The sequence below is a fragment of the Cricetulus griseus genome, chromosome 8 (genome assembly GCF_003668045.3).
Source record: "Cricetulus griseus strain 17A/GY chromosome 8, alternate assembly CriGri-PICRH-1.0, whole genome shotgun sequence".
Classification (NCBI taxonomy): Eukaryota; Metazoa; Chordata; class Mammalia; order Rodentia; family Cricetidae; genus Cricetulus; species Cricetulus griseus.
Window position 1 is genome coordinate 60,222,405 of NC_048601.1, and position 14,459 is coordinate 60,236,863.

The 14,459-nt window shown below is 38.0% G+C and overlaps 2 gene segments (V, D, J or C); one reads left to right on the forward strand and one right to left on the reverse strand.

The window, feature by feature from the left end:
* The first annotated feature begins 236 nt into the window (after positions 1-236).
* On the forward strand, positions 237-4,725 carry LOC103164482. The segment is given in 3 exon segments: positions 237-291; positions 402-683; positions 4,670-4,725. Coding segments are annotated over 3 exon segments (393 nt in total).
* An 8,071-nt stretch (positions 4,726-12,796) lies between these two features.
* Positions 12,797-13,430, reverse strand: LOC103163162. The segment is given in 2 exon segments: positions 12,797-13,170; positions 13,367-13,430. Coding segments are annotated over 2 exon segments (438 nt in total).
* Between the last annotated feature and the right edge of the window lie 1,029 nt (positions 13,431-14,459).

A 14,459-nucleotide genomic window follows, 5' to 3' on the forward strand; every position in this document is an offset into this window, starting at 1 on the left:
TCCTTTTTTCCACAGAAAAAACACACATTCTTTCTATCAAAATGTGCTCATGCCTGGGTCTGACCTGAGACACCTGGGGACCCTGATCTCTTGCTCAATTACTGAAGTGAACCAGGCCTGCAGCTTTACACAGCCCCTGGGGATTTGCATGTGTTCAGAGCACAGCCCATTGCCCTGAGGCCTTCTTCATAAGACCGTTACAGTCTGTGCTGTAGCCAGTGTGACCAGGCCACAACATGAACATGGGGTTTCCTACTCAGCTCCTGGTATTCCTGCTGCTCTGGTTCCCAGGTAAGGAAGCACAGCAATGGTCATTTGTTTAGACCAATGTGATTAGTGTTGACTGAATGCATTAGGTAATTTGTCTTACCACATAATTACTTTTGTGATTTTAATTGCAGGTGGCAGATGTAATATCCAAATGACACAAACTCCATCATCCCTGTCCGTATCTTTGGGAGACAGAGTCAGCCTCTCTTGCAAGGCTAGTGAGAACATTTATACTACATTATCATGGTACCTGCAGAAACCGGGGAAAGCTCCTAAGCTCCTGATCTATTATGCAAACAGCTTGGAAGATGGAGTCCCAACGAGGTTCAGTGGCAGTGGGTCTGGGACACAGTTTTCTCTCACAATCAGCAGCCTGGAGGCTGAGGATGCTGGCATTTATTTCTGTCAGCAAGGTTATAATCCTCCTCCCACAGTGATACATGTCATGCCATAAACCATCCAGAGTAGCAAAGTGTGAGGCTGGGCTGCCTCACCTGCTCCTCCTGGTGTCTGCATCAGCTGAGAGTCATTGTGAGGCACTGTGTGACATTGAAGGACCCTGGAGGGGGAGGGTTAGTATAAATAGCCAAGGGAATCTCGTGAGTTCCCAACTTTTAGTCTTTTTAACATCAGCCACACGAAAACAATTACAATCTCAATTTCAGTAAATACATAGGTTAAGATACTTAGTGGTCTGAGCTGTATATTCAGTTGAGATCACAAAACAGAGCAGAAGACAGCATAAACACAAACAACTACAATTTGGGATCTATTCTTCAGCCATTAACTTGCTTAAGTTGAGCTGTGTCAGGTGTTCAGGAAGGTTGGCAATGTAAGTGAAGGATAGTCTGGTTGTGTATAATTTAGAGTTCATTTACCAAAGAACTTGTGGACTGGGTAAGCATGTGCTTCTGATATTTGGCCTTGTAGCACAAGTTTGGGGTGCCCAGGCTCCCACCTGTCTGCAATAGCCTGATGGTGATACATACTATAGCCCTTACAAATGTCCTTGTGTCTGTCTGCAGTTGCTACTGGATATCACACTGTGCTTTTCTGACTCTGAGATTTTTTTGAAGTTTTTATTTTTTCAACTTTTTTTATTTGAATTAGAAACAGGATTGTTTTACATGACAATCCCAGTTCCCTTCTCACTTCCATCCTCTCCTACCCTCTCCCCCATCTAAAACCCTATCTATCACATATCCTTTCTGCTCCCCCTGGATGGTGGGGCCTTCCATAGGGTGTCATCAGAGTCTATCGTATCCTTTGGGATACGGCCTAGGCCCACTACCATGTGTCTTGGCTCAGGGAGTATTCCTCTATATGGAATGGGCTCCCAAAGTCCACAGCTATGCTAGGGATAAGGACTGAACTTCTACAGGAGGTCCTGTAGATTTCTGAGGTTTCCTCACAGAAACCCTTGTTCCTGGGATCTGGATCAGTTCCATGCTAGTATTCCAGATACCAGTCTGGGGAGAAAGAGTTCCCTGATGTTCAGGTCAGCTGTTTCTGTGGGTTTCACCAGCCTGGTCTGAATCCCTTTGCTCTTCCCTCGTCCTCTGCATCTGAATTCCAGTTCAGTTCGGTGATTAGTTGTGGGTGTTTGCTTCTACTTCCACCAGCTGCTGGATGAAGGCTATATGATGGCATATAAGTCAGTCATCAATCTTATTATCAGGGGATGACATTTAAGGTAGCCTCTCCTTTGTTGCTTAGATTGTTAGCTGTGTCATCTTTGTAGATCTCCAAACATTTCCCTAATGCCTGATTTCTCTCTAAACCAAAAATGTCTCCCTCTATTATGGTATCTCCATTCTTATTATCATCTATTCTTCCCCTGGCTCAACCTTTCTGCTCCCTCCTGTCCTCGGCATCCCTCCTCTTCTCCCCTTCTCATTCTCCTAGCTCCCTCCCCCCTCTTCCTGTCCTCCCAATTTGGTCAGGAGATTTAGAGCCTTTCCCCTTCTCCAGGGCACCATGTATGTCTCTCTTAGGGTCTTCTTTGTTTACTAGTTTCTCTGGCAGTGTGGATTGTAGGCTGGTAATCCTTTATTTTATATCTAAAATCCACATATGAGTTTGTACATACCATGTTTGTCTTTTTGTCATTGGGTTACCTCGCTCGGAATGCTTTCTTCTAGTTCCATCCATTTGCCTGAGAAATTCAAGATTCCATTGCTGTTTTCTGCTGAGTAGTACTCCATTTTCTCTATGCATTCTTCAGATGAGGGGCATGTAGGATGTTTCCAGGTTCTGGCTATTACAAATAATGCTGCTATGAAAATCGTTGTACAGATGTCCTTGTATGAATTTGCTTTTTTTGGATATATGCCTAATAATGGATTTTGTGATTCCTTTTGGCTATTTTGGAAAAGAATTTGATTTTCTATGGCATTTTGGCAAAGGAGTCTTTCTATTTCTCTCTGATGAGATGCTTTGAGGGCCTCAATGCGTGCAGCTATGTCCTCCTTGACCCTTTCCTTGGTGTTTTCAAATCTCTGTATTGATGTTTCTGATTCCATCCTCAGGTTATTTCTTTCCAAAATCAATCAGTCTAACTTATTTCTCAATTCAGTTTTCTCATAAAATATCTGAACCATGGGAATCAGTAAAGGCATGTTGGTGTTACATTTTAGCATGTAGAGTTCCAGGAAAATAATTTGCATTTACTCTATGTGGGTGCAAACTTCTTTCTTCACCATTTTGGCAGAAGTTTCCTCTCTGATCCTGAGTCTCTACCTAGGCATTATCATTCTTTTCTCCTTCTGGAGCCTCTCAACAGTTTTCAATAGGTCTTATATCATTCTCATTTTTTAGGCCATTTCTTAGTTGAGTTTTGCCAGCTTTGCTCTAGCATGTACATGCTTGCCTGGATTTGTATAGACTGGAGGTTCTGATCATCTTTGTCATTTCTTGAGTTCTAACTCAGCATTTTGATGTTTAAGAACATCTATACAGCTTCCAGCTTTTCTACAGTGATCTGATGGACTTCCTTTGTGCTCCCAAGTGCTTTTGCTTTTGCTAGACATTTTATTGCCACTTCAGTAGGTTGCTTGCTATGGTTGTATTGTTGTTGATATTCTTTTTTCTTTCTTTTTTATTTTTTAGAAATGAAGACATTTAATTGGGGACTTGCTTACAGATCCAGAGAATAAGCCCATGACCATCATGACAGGAAGCATGACCGCAAGTACATAAGCATGGTGCTGTAGTAGCAGGCGGCAGCTCATATCTGATCCAGAAGTTGAAGGCAGAAAGCGAGAGAGATTGGGCCAGGTTTGGGCTTTTGTAATATCAATGTCCACTCTAGTGGCACAGATCCCCAAACAGGGCCATACCTCCTAATCCTTCCTGAACAGTTCACCAGCTAGGGACTAAACATTCAAATACAAGAGCCTATGGGAAACATTGTTATCAAACCACCACTAAATGTAATTTTAAAATATCAACTTATTTAAAATAAGACATAAAAATACCCCAAAAGTGATTTCTGTTTTGTTTTTGTTGCTGTTTTGATTGTTAATTAATTAATTTTGTTTTGTTTTGTCCAAGATTTATCTTGTTGTCTACAATAATAAACCCTGATCCTGGTCTTTTACCTGTAAGGAACTGAAAGCTTCAACAGTAGGTTGCTCCAAAGATTGATCATGTACTCAAAGCTAGTTGTTCATGTACAATTACTAGAACATCTGACTACAAAGACAATAGCACTGGACCTTCAACCATGAACCTGAATGCTTTTTTCCAAAATGAATATTGACACAGGAGTTTCACAAACTTCAATAATCAAAGTTCCAGTACAAGAATCACTGTGAAGACTAGAATAGCTACATCTTTGAATTCCAAACACTCCATCCAATGACATCCGTCTTCAAATAAATACTCTAGCCATAACCTAAAGAAGACATACTCTTTTTAGATAGCTCATGTATATTACAGTTAGCATATTTTTGTATTTGTGTCTTTTTATTTAATATACTTCATGCAATATAGGCAAGGCAAGTTTAGTCCATCCCATTTCCTCACTTAACAGTATTCAAATGCTTGAGGTTAGGAACTCAATTCAGTATTAAGTAGAAGAGTTATTTGAACTTGGTGTAACCACTTAATCTATTATCTTTATCTTTTCTCAAATTGGAATTGCAATAAATTTCATAACATGCAAAAGAATTTCTTTATGTGTCTTTTAATTAACATTTTAAATTATGCAAATTATGCAGGAATTTATAATAGCTTTCAAATTAAAATTAGTCCATCTCAGTTGTTTAGTTTTGGTCAATTTGACACAAATTAGAGTTATCTGGGAAGAAGAACCCTCAATGAAGGAATTGCCTCCATCAGGTTGCCCTTAGGCAAATAAGTATATGGGGCTTTTCTTGATTAATGATTGACGTGTGAGGTTCCAGCCCACTATATACAGGGCTAGCCCTGGGCAGACAGTCCTGGGTTGTATAAGGAAAGTATATGAGCCATCTGCAGGAAGCAAGCCAGTAAACAGTGCTCTTCCATGTTCTCTGTGTTGCCCATCTCCAGGTTACTGGCATGAGCTTGTCCTATTTTCCATTAATGATGGACTGAGATATGGAAGTATAAAACAAACCAGTCCTTTCCCTCCCAGTTTGCCTTAGTCATGGTGTTTATCACAGCAACAGGAAAGCAAACTAGAATGTATTAATGCACATGTACACTCAAACTTACCACAAATCAAAGAACTCCAGCCTATTATGTTTTGACATTGATATCTCTATGTTATCACAATATCCTGTAATTTTCCTCTCCTTTTGAGTTAAAGAATTGAAATCAGTTTCTTTTTAAGTAGTTACAAATATTTCAAGCCATTTATATAGTCCATATATATACATATACATATACATATACATATACATATACATATACATATACATATACATATACATATACATATATACATACATACATACATATATATATATATATATATATATATATAATAATCTCAATGGAGATGGAACCCAGAGCCTTGCACAGATAAGCAAGATCTCTGACACTGTGCACATCTATATTTCTCTTTATCACATTTCTCTCTCTCTCTCTCTCTCTCTCTCTCTCTCTCTCTCTCTCTCTCAAACACACACACACACTTTTAAAATAACATTTTAATTCTTTGATAATTTCATACATATATCCAAGGTGCTTTGATCATATTCACCTCCTCCTTGTCTTCATATTTCTCACAGCTTCACCCTTACCCCCTCCCTTTTATATTTTGAGGTGAAGCTTCATGAAATTTTGCAGGCTACCCTTGATGTCACTCTGTAAGCTAAGTGTTCTGCTTCAGCCTCCCAAGCAGTTGATGTTTCAGGCATTATTGAATAATTTTTATTTCAAGTACACATGAGAATGTCAGTTTCCCTCCAAAGAAAGCAATGGCACCTACTGAGACATACTCCAGACTCTATGAGAAGAGAGTATCTAGCAAACACCTTGCATTTAGGATGCTCCATTCTCCCTGCAACTACCATCAGCTTGGAGACAGATCTCTTGTCTTAAGCTGAATCTATATTTGCACCTTGCTGTTGGAATGTGATGGCATCCTAGTCATGTCTGAGTAAATGCATTTTCCAAATTAGTTGATAAAGGAAATCTTCTTACCATGATTAATAATAATAATAATAATAACAATAATATCCATTTTATTGTTATAATTTCAAATTCAGGAAATATTGTTCTCTTTAATTTAATTATATTCAGAATGTTCTTGATTAAGGCATCATCTTTTCCTGAGCAGCTGTGCAGTTCACATATCCTTTTGTTGTAGAATTACTATACTACTTAATAAAGAGTATTTATGAATTTATATTTTCAATTGGACCATGAACTCAATGGGAATAGAGCCTGCATTTTTCTTGCTATTTTTGATTCTTCAATAAATCAGAAGATACAAACAATTCTTTTCCTTGTCTTTAGAATTCCATCTCAGGAATTTCTAAAGTGTTTACATAATGGGTGCAGAAGTAGTGCTATCTCCTGTGAATGCCAAGAGTTGAGAACAGATGCAAGAGTTGAGAACAGATGCAGATGTTTCTATGCAAGAAACAGAAAGAACAGAGAGAAATTGAACCAGACCACATCTAACACCTCTTCTCAAGGATAAATCAAGTTAAATCTAGAGAGATAAATTATGTTTGTCAACTGCAAAGAAAGCATATAAACCAATAATAAGAGCACCCAAATTGAGTGACTATAACAGGAAAATGATGGCATGCAGAGGTCAGACTGAAGGAGAGAGTCAAGAAACCTAAATTCCTACAGCTGTGGCACTGGTAGTTTATTTGGAGAAAACTGCTTATGCAGATCATATGAAGAGCATCATAGGCATGTGTGTGCATGGGAACACGCATACACACACATGGCTATAATCTCTCTCTCTCTTCTCTCTCTCTCTCTCTCTCTCTCTCTCTCTCTCTCTCTCTCTCACACACACACACACACACACACACACACACACACGCACACACACACATGAAAATGTTGATATGGAAGAAACTATGATTCCCTGAACATTATAAACTACATCAGACTAATTGACATAATTTATGGGACCTTACTTGTGACCCTTTGTCTGTCACAAATCTAGAAAGTGTCCATAATGTTAAAAAATGATGTCCAAATGACTTCTTCTGGAAGGATAGCTGACAGTCTGAGATGAGTTCAGCTCTGGGTTAAAATCCTAAAGACTTGCATCAGGAATTCCAGAACAGCTTGAAAAGTAGGTGGGAGAATTTTCAGAATGGGGATGTTATCCTATACATAACAGCATAGTGGGCAAAGAAGGTGAAATGGGACAGATATCTCACCTAAGGAAATGAAGACTTGGGATTAAGCTGAACCATGCACAGATGAAATTCCATGTATTTTTATTAAACCAAGAAAATACAGTATCACAGGCCACAGACTACAAATGTTTTGATTAGTGGTCTTCGTTCTCATTGTCTTGGAGTCTGCTTTCCTCTAAAGCCTGAATTTTATAGTTCTCATTACCATCACAGAACTTTCATTGAGTGACTTACTCAGCTACGAGAATAGGTGTTCTTCCTAGATCTTATATCTTCTGAGCCTTTTCATAGTATTTGCATTTTATGTTTCTTTACTAGGTAATGAGATCACTATGGTTTGAAATGGCCCCTTTGGGACAACCTGTATGCACTCTACTGTTTCCTATCAGTGTGGTTTGACCTATGCTGTGATGAGAAGGGTTGCAGCAAGCTTGGGTATTTAAAAGCAAACATTGTTTTGTTGCATTGAAGTGGTTGCTATCACAATCAAGAATGCAGCATGCAGGCTGTCTTCTCTTCCCTGAGTTGTTGATATTCTTTTGATTTAATTTTATGACAGTTCTGTGTAGAAACATACTTACTTCTAGATTTTCCAGTTTTGGAGAGAAATATAAGATTTCTAAATACTCCTTAGTGATCTTCTGGATTTCATTTGAATCTGTTGCAAGCCTTTCTGTTGTCTCTTATTTTATTAATTTGATAGGATACTTTTTCTCTAGGTCAGTTTGCATGCTGTTCAGTTCATCTATTTAATGAATGGAAAACTATTTGGAATAATTTTATATATTGTTATTTTAACTAGCATATCATTCATTTCTATATTTATCACCTTTTACCATTGACTGCCACTGTGTTTGCTTTGATCATTTCCTTAGGCATTAAGGCTCATCATTGGGTGCTTATTTGAGATCTCTCCACATTTGGTCATTTTCTTGGAGTCTTTCTGGTTTTAATGTAGGCATTCAAAGCCAAAAACTTACCTCTCACCATCACATGGCTATCTCAAAACATGCAGGGAAGCTGTGATGTTATTTTCATTATATTCTAGGAATTGTTTTTCTCCCTGACATCTTCAATAAATCAATGGTAATCCAAGAGGCTACTGGGCAGTCTTCTGTTAATTATTTAGTCTCTATAATTTCTCTATGCACTGGTATCTAGTTTCATTTAGATTCTCTTATTCTTTTTAAGACTTCCATTGTAACTTAAAATGAAGTCTATTTTTAGAAGTCTTATAGCATGCTAGGAATGATGTATAATATACATGTATATATGATAGATGAGATAAATTTAGATGTCATAGTGGCCATTCAATTCTCATGAAGTTTAAAATAAAAATTGTGCTGGTGGTTTTCAGTTTGAATCTAAATTAGTCAGCAGTGTGCTGAAATTACCCTCTGCTATTGTATCAGGAAAAATCAGACATTCTGTGTCCATAGTTTGCAGTTCCCTGACCACCATCCACAAGGACAAAGGGGCTAAAGCAGCAACAGGCCTTTAAAAGGCCTGTGACCATGGTCAAAAAATAATTCTGGGAATAAGCTTCAGTGAAGCAGACAAACTTTATTTCAGACTGAGGGGAGGTGTTAACGATGGGGATGGTGGCTGAGACATCACATAATTTGCATTAGAGAGCATGCCTCCATCATAAAGCTTCTAGTACAATTATTAGTTACCATCTGTGGAAGCACAGTCCTACCAAAATGCTCCTAGGACAATGTCTGATTACCATTTGGTTAGCAAGGGGGAAGGAAAGGTTCTGCATAGAAATATGTCAAAGTTCATACTAAAGATAAGTCAGTATCTGGACAAAGACACACTTCCAAATAAACTCAGGTAGAGACCTGGCTGCTTATCACCAGTGAGGGGGTGGGGTGGAAGGAGCCCTCAGTGTTGCCAACTTAGAAAGAGCTGCCAGGCCATGGTAGACTGCAAACTCTGCCCAGCATCTATCCAGATTCATTTTTATGAAACTTGAGTCCCAAAGTTTGATGTGTATCGATTTAGAAATGTTATATATTTTGATGACTCATTTCCTTTATGGCTGTCTTTATCTGATTCAGCACTGTTCAGATTCTAATGGAGTAGATGTCAACAGAACTATGCAAGCTTGGCTTTAGGCCCCCATTTGCTTGGCAGATTTACTTCTAATATTTGACTCTCAGCACATGTGTATCCTTAACAGGTATGTTTTTAGAGAAAACAATTGTATATAGTTTTTTAACCTAGTCCAACACTATGCATATCATTCTTGTAGACACAGATATAAGATTATTAATAAATGTTTAGTAATTTCTATAATTTTGTTGGGGTTCTTGGTATATTAGATAGTTGTGAGTCTCACATAAGAATCAAGATTCACTAGACCCAGTACAGGTTAAAAGGTTTATTCAGATACAAAACACTTAAACAAGAGGCTGGTGGCTGCCACAGGTTCCAACTCCAAGGATCCTCCCAGGCTATTTTCTGTGAAGCAACCAGCAGCCAGAGAGAGTGTGCACCTCCCAGAACCAGCCTAAATCCTCCACTCCTGTAGGCACCTGTGACCACACCCAAATGGGTATGGTCAGCACCACAGGGGCATAGTTACATCTCTCACTACAGTTGTTTGTTTTCCCTTTCCCCTTCTCCCCAGCTATACTTCAGTTTCTGGCTTATTGCATTGGACATACTGATATCTCCTTTCCTCATAATCACTAGTCTTCCATCCTCTCATGACATTAACATTTGGCTGTGCTCTCATGATAGAGAGATGGTCTTTTTTCTGTGTGAATAGTAATGTTAATAGATCAATTGTTTAGCAATTACCTACTACAGAGTCTGAAATACATTGTTTTGTGCTTTTCAGATCTTTAAGGTTTTAAACAATACTTCAGTTGTCATTCTTATGTGTTTGTCTTTCCAGTTGACTTACCACTTTTCCATTATAACATTTTATGTTGATTTTTTACTTTATATATTTTTTTCTTTTTGTTTTCTCAAGACAGGGTTTCTCTGTGGCTTTGGAGGCTGACCTGGAACTAGCTCTTGTAGACCAGGCTGGTCTCAAACTCACAGAGATCCACCTGCCTCTGCCTCTCAAGTGCTGGGATTAAAGGTGTGCACCACCACCACCTGGCTATATTTTTTTACATACATTTTTTTACAAAATCTATGACACAGAGAGGTTATTTTCTGGTGGTAGCTATTAGGGGAACTAAATGCCTTTTTGTATTTACCAATCTTTTTCAATCTATGATTTTCCCTTCTTGTATCATTCAATATATTCCCTATGTCTCTAGCTTTTTCTCAGCTCTTCTATATTTAATGATTCTTCATATTGGTCTCTTCATCATATGCTAGAATTCTGTCGTTACGGTCATGATCATTTTTTAACCAGTGGATGTTTTAAAGCTATGTGTTTTCTTTCAATTTCAACATTCACACATGATATTTTATTCCATTTTATTCAATCTTATGGTGATTTTAGTCTCAGGATCCCTAAGACAAAGTTCACAGCACAAAAGAGGTTTACTTCCCCAGAGTGACAGAGGGCAGTGAAAAAGAGAAAAGACAGATGATGTAGAGGAAGATGGAGAACAGACATGGAACCAGAGGGTAGGAGTTTCTGTCCTGAAGAGATAAAATACTGCCTCTTGACAAAGAGACAGACATGACACATAGGAAAATGAGATTTTAAAAAGGTAGAAATCTGGTGCTAGGATGAGGTACTTACTCTAAATAGGCATGTTAATTAGATGAGCCAATGAAGGATTTTGATTGCTGGATTTTGATACTTTGAGAGCTGGAACTTGGTAGTCAGCCTCAGGAGGAGGGATTGACCAAATAAGCAAATATGTCTTGCTGGCTAGCTTCAGTAAAGCACTCTAATAGTTTTATCAGAGGGAGAGGCAATTAGGGAGAAGGTCAATACTTCCCAGGACCACTTGTTGCAGTGGGTTTGTGTCCCTTCACTATGTATTTTATGTGATAAACTGAAATTTTAAATTAAAATTTCAATGGTGATTTTTCACATGTTCAGGTATTCTGACACAAGGCTGATTGTTTTACCCAATTGCTTATGCTTCCCTATCACATACCTTCTTCTCTACATTCTTGATTTAATAAACATTTGTTTGTATCTTTTGTTGTAATTCACCATTTTATGAGTATTTTGTTTGAAATTGTCACCCAGTATTTTATCTATTTCACAGTCTTGAGTTGACTCCTTGAGTGAATTGAGAATATTTGGTTTGACATTTCATGTTCTTGTGTTTCTGTGTTATGATTTGTATCTGTGGATTTAAGTACCTGTTTTGTTTATTTGAAGCTTTTCTAAATTTAGCAACCTACCCTCAAGGGTTCATGGCCCAGAATAAGTCAGACAATCACTCAGCTTTAAGGTATTTGCAGATCTCCAGCAAGTTTATGTAGTCTATAAAAAACTTGTTCCCTGCCATTTCTTCAAAATAGGATGATTCATAATCAGAATTTGGGCATAATCAGAATATTTTACATGGGAGCACAATGTATCCCCCTATAAAGATTAAGCTTTATTCATTGGTATGACATGTAAAGACTGGAAGGCAGCATTTGCTATTACAAAATTATATCCAACATTAGAGTGGAGGCAGGTTTTTCAATCTCTACAATTGGAAATCAGAGATTTCAGATACGGAGACTTCAGAAGGAGATGTGCAACCAGAAACAAAGGCAACAAATATCACAATTTCCCTCCTTTGCAGATCCTAAATATGTGGATTCTAAGTATGTAAACTTCATGTGTGTATGTGTGTATATGTATATTTCTGTATGAGCTCATGAGTGTGCGCACTGTGTATGTAAGTGCATATGTGTATATCTATATGTATATGTGTACATAAGAGTGTTGTGTGTGTGGGTGAATGTGGAGGTGTGGGCATGGGGAGTGGGTATGGTGTGTGTGTAATATGAGATACAGAGACAAATGTAGAAGACACTCTGAGGAAGAAAAGATAGCTGGAAAGGGAAGGGGAAATGGGAAAAGTTAGCAGTAATGGTAAAACATAGTATTCTGGGAAAACACTGCTTTTAAGACAATTGTGTATAATGAATTATATCAATAAAAGATATTAAGGGGCAGCAAGATGGATCACATGTCAAAGACACTTGCAAACAAGTGTGATGCAAAACCTGAGTTTGAGCCCCAGAACCCACATGATAAAGGGACAGTCAAATCCTGAATTTCCTCTGCCCTCACAGCTATGCAATGTCACATGTGCACGTAGAAACATGCTCATGCATATACACAGATACACAAATGCACATTCACATGGACACAGAAAAAGGAACCTCATTAATTAAAATATAATAAGAGCAAAAGAAGGAACAGAAGAAATGGTCACCAGTAAGGAAGTAAGACCTCCAGAATCTAGAAAAAGCAGGAAACATGCGTTCCTGAAGCTTCTGAAATGAGATACAGTTTGCTATCATTATCACTTTAGCCAAATGAGTATTATGAAGGATACTAGAACCTCAGAACTATAAAAAGATAAATTCATCACATTAAAACAGCAGAGTTTGTGGTAACTGAGCTCTCCATTGCATTTTCATAAAAAGGTTTTTCATAGCAAAAGACATAAGAGACATTGAACCCCTTATAATTTGATGATTCTGCAAATTTTTTCATCAGTGTTTCAGGCACCCTGGCTCTCAGGAAGAAGGGAGAAGTGTGTAGGTTGGGGCTGTGCATGCTACATGCAGCTGGTGAGACTCTCAAAGGAGGTTTTTGTTGGAGACTGAAGCACTGTGGGAGGAGAGCTATACCACTGTTGACAGTAATAATCTCCCAGGTCTTCATCCTGGACACTGCTGATGGTGAGAGTGAAATCTGTCCCAGATCCACTGCCTTTGAAGCGATCAGGGACCCCAGTATGCCTAGTGGATGCTAAGTAGATCAGCAGTTTAGGAGACTGCCCTGGTTTCTGCAGGTACCAGTTCAAGTGGTTCTTGTTGGTGTTACTGTTGAAAAGACTTTGACTGGACTTGCAGCTGACAGTGGCCTTCTCTCCTGCTGACACAGTCAGTGAGGGTGGAGACTGGGTCATCACAATATCTGCACAGGCACCTGCAAACAGGAATACATAATTAAGATGAATAATATGGAAAAAAGAGGAGTCAAAGTTGAAATTTGTCATTTAATATCCTTATAATGTCATATTGTCAGAGTGTATATCTTACACAATAGTGTAAAAATATTAAGCCTTGAAACACATTGTAAATTTCTTACATACAAACAAGTAACCTTAAAAAGATGATAAAACTTTGAAATTTCTCACCAGACACCCAAAGGAACAAGGATATGAAGACATGGATATGTGATTCCATCTTGCTCCTACTCCCGGTCTAATGTAGCTCAGTTCTCACTACAAAATCCTGGTTTATAAATTCAAAGCATTTGGGCTTATTTGGGGATGCCCATGCAAAGCAGTTAGCAAATACATAGGAAATGTCTGTACAATGTGTGTGAGTGGCTGGTGTCCATCAGCAGGCAAAAATGTCATCACAGGGAGTGTGAATAATCACTGAAAGATAGCAGCTTACACCTCTCAAACAGAGATCTATTATGTATTATAATAACAACTTTGGGTTAAAATACAAAACTTTTAAAATCAGTTTGGTTTGCAGAAATGTTAGAAAGCTATATCAGATTAACAGTATTAGGGAAATGATAAAATATATTCAAAAATTCACAAAAAAAGCAACTTAGAGTAAGGAAACATGCAATAAAGGAAAGGGTATTTGGAGGAAGGACAAGAGAGAAAGCAAGAGAGAGCTATTGAGGATAAGTTGTTTTTTATCTTCCATCTGTAAAACCACTCTTATACTGAAGACAATGAACATTGGGCCCCACCTTCCAGACTAAATAAGGGAAAGAGATTCAATGAGCAGCACAAAATTCACTCTTTGGAAATCCTGTGGAACATTAATTTAAGATTGAGATGAAAGAAGCTTTAGCCTCCAAGCAAAGGTAGACCCAGCAGAAACTAGCATTGTCATCCCCAAAACTTGTAGGAAATGAAAGAGGACTCTAAATTTGGGGAAATATTAAGTGGAACAAAACAAACTGAATTTCTTCAAGAAGTCATGACTATAGATCAACACTGCAAAGAGTGTTTATTTCAGAAATTCATATTCTAGAGCAATCTAGACATTAGCAGTATTGAAACTGGGTGAAAATGTCTTTGTTGACATAGAGAACAGGTAAAAAAAAATCTCTCCACAAGGGGGCGCATCCATCCTAAATCGAGTAATAATTTTACAGAGATAAATACAACATAGCATCAGAGTTAGTTTTCATCTAGAGAAAAAATGTTTGAATAGGAATTAAAATCATTAGCAATAACATAAATCACA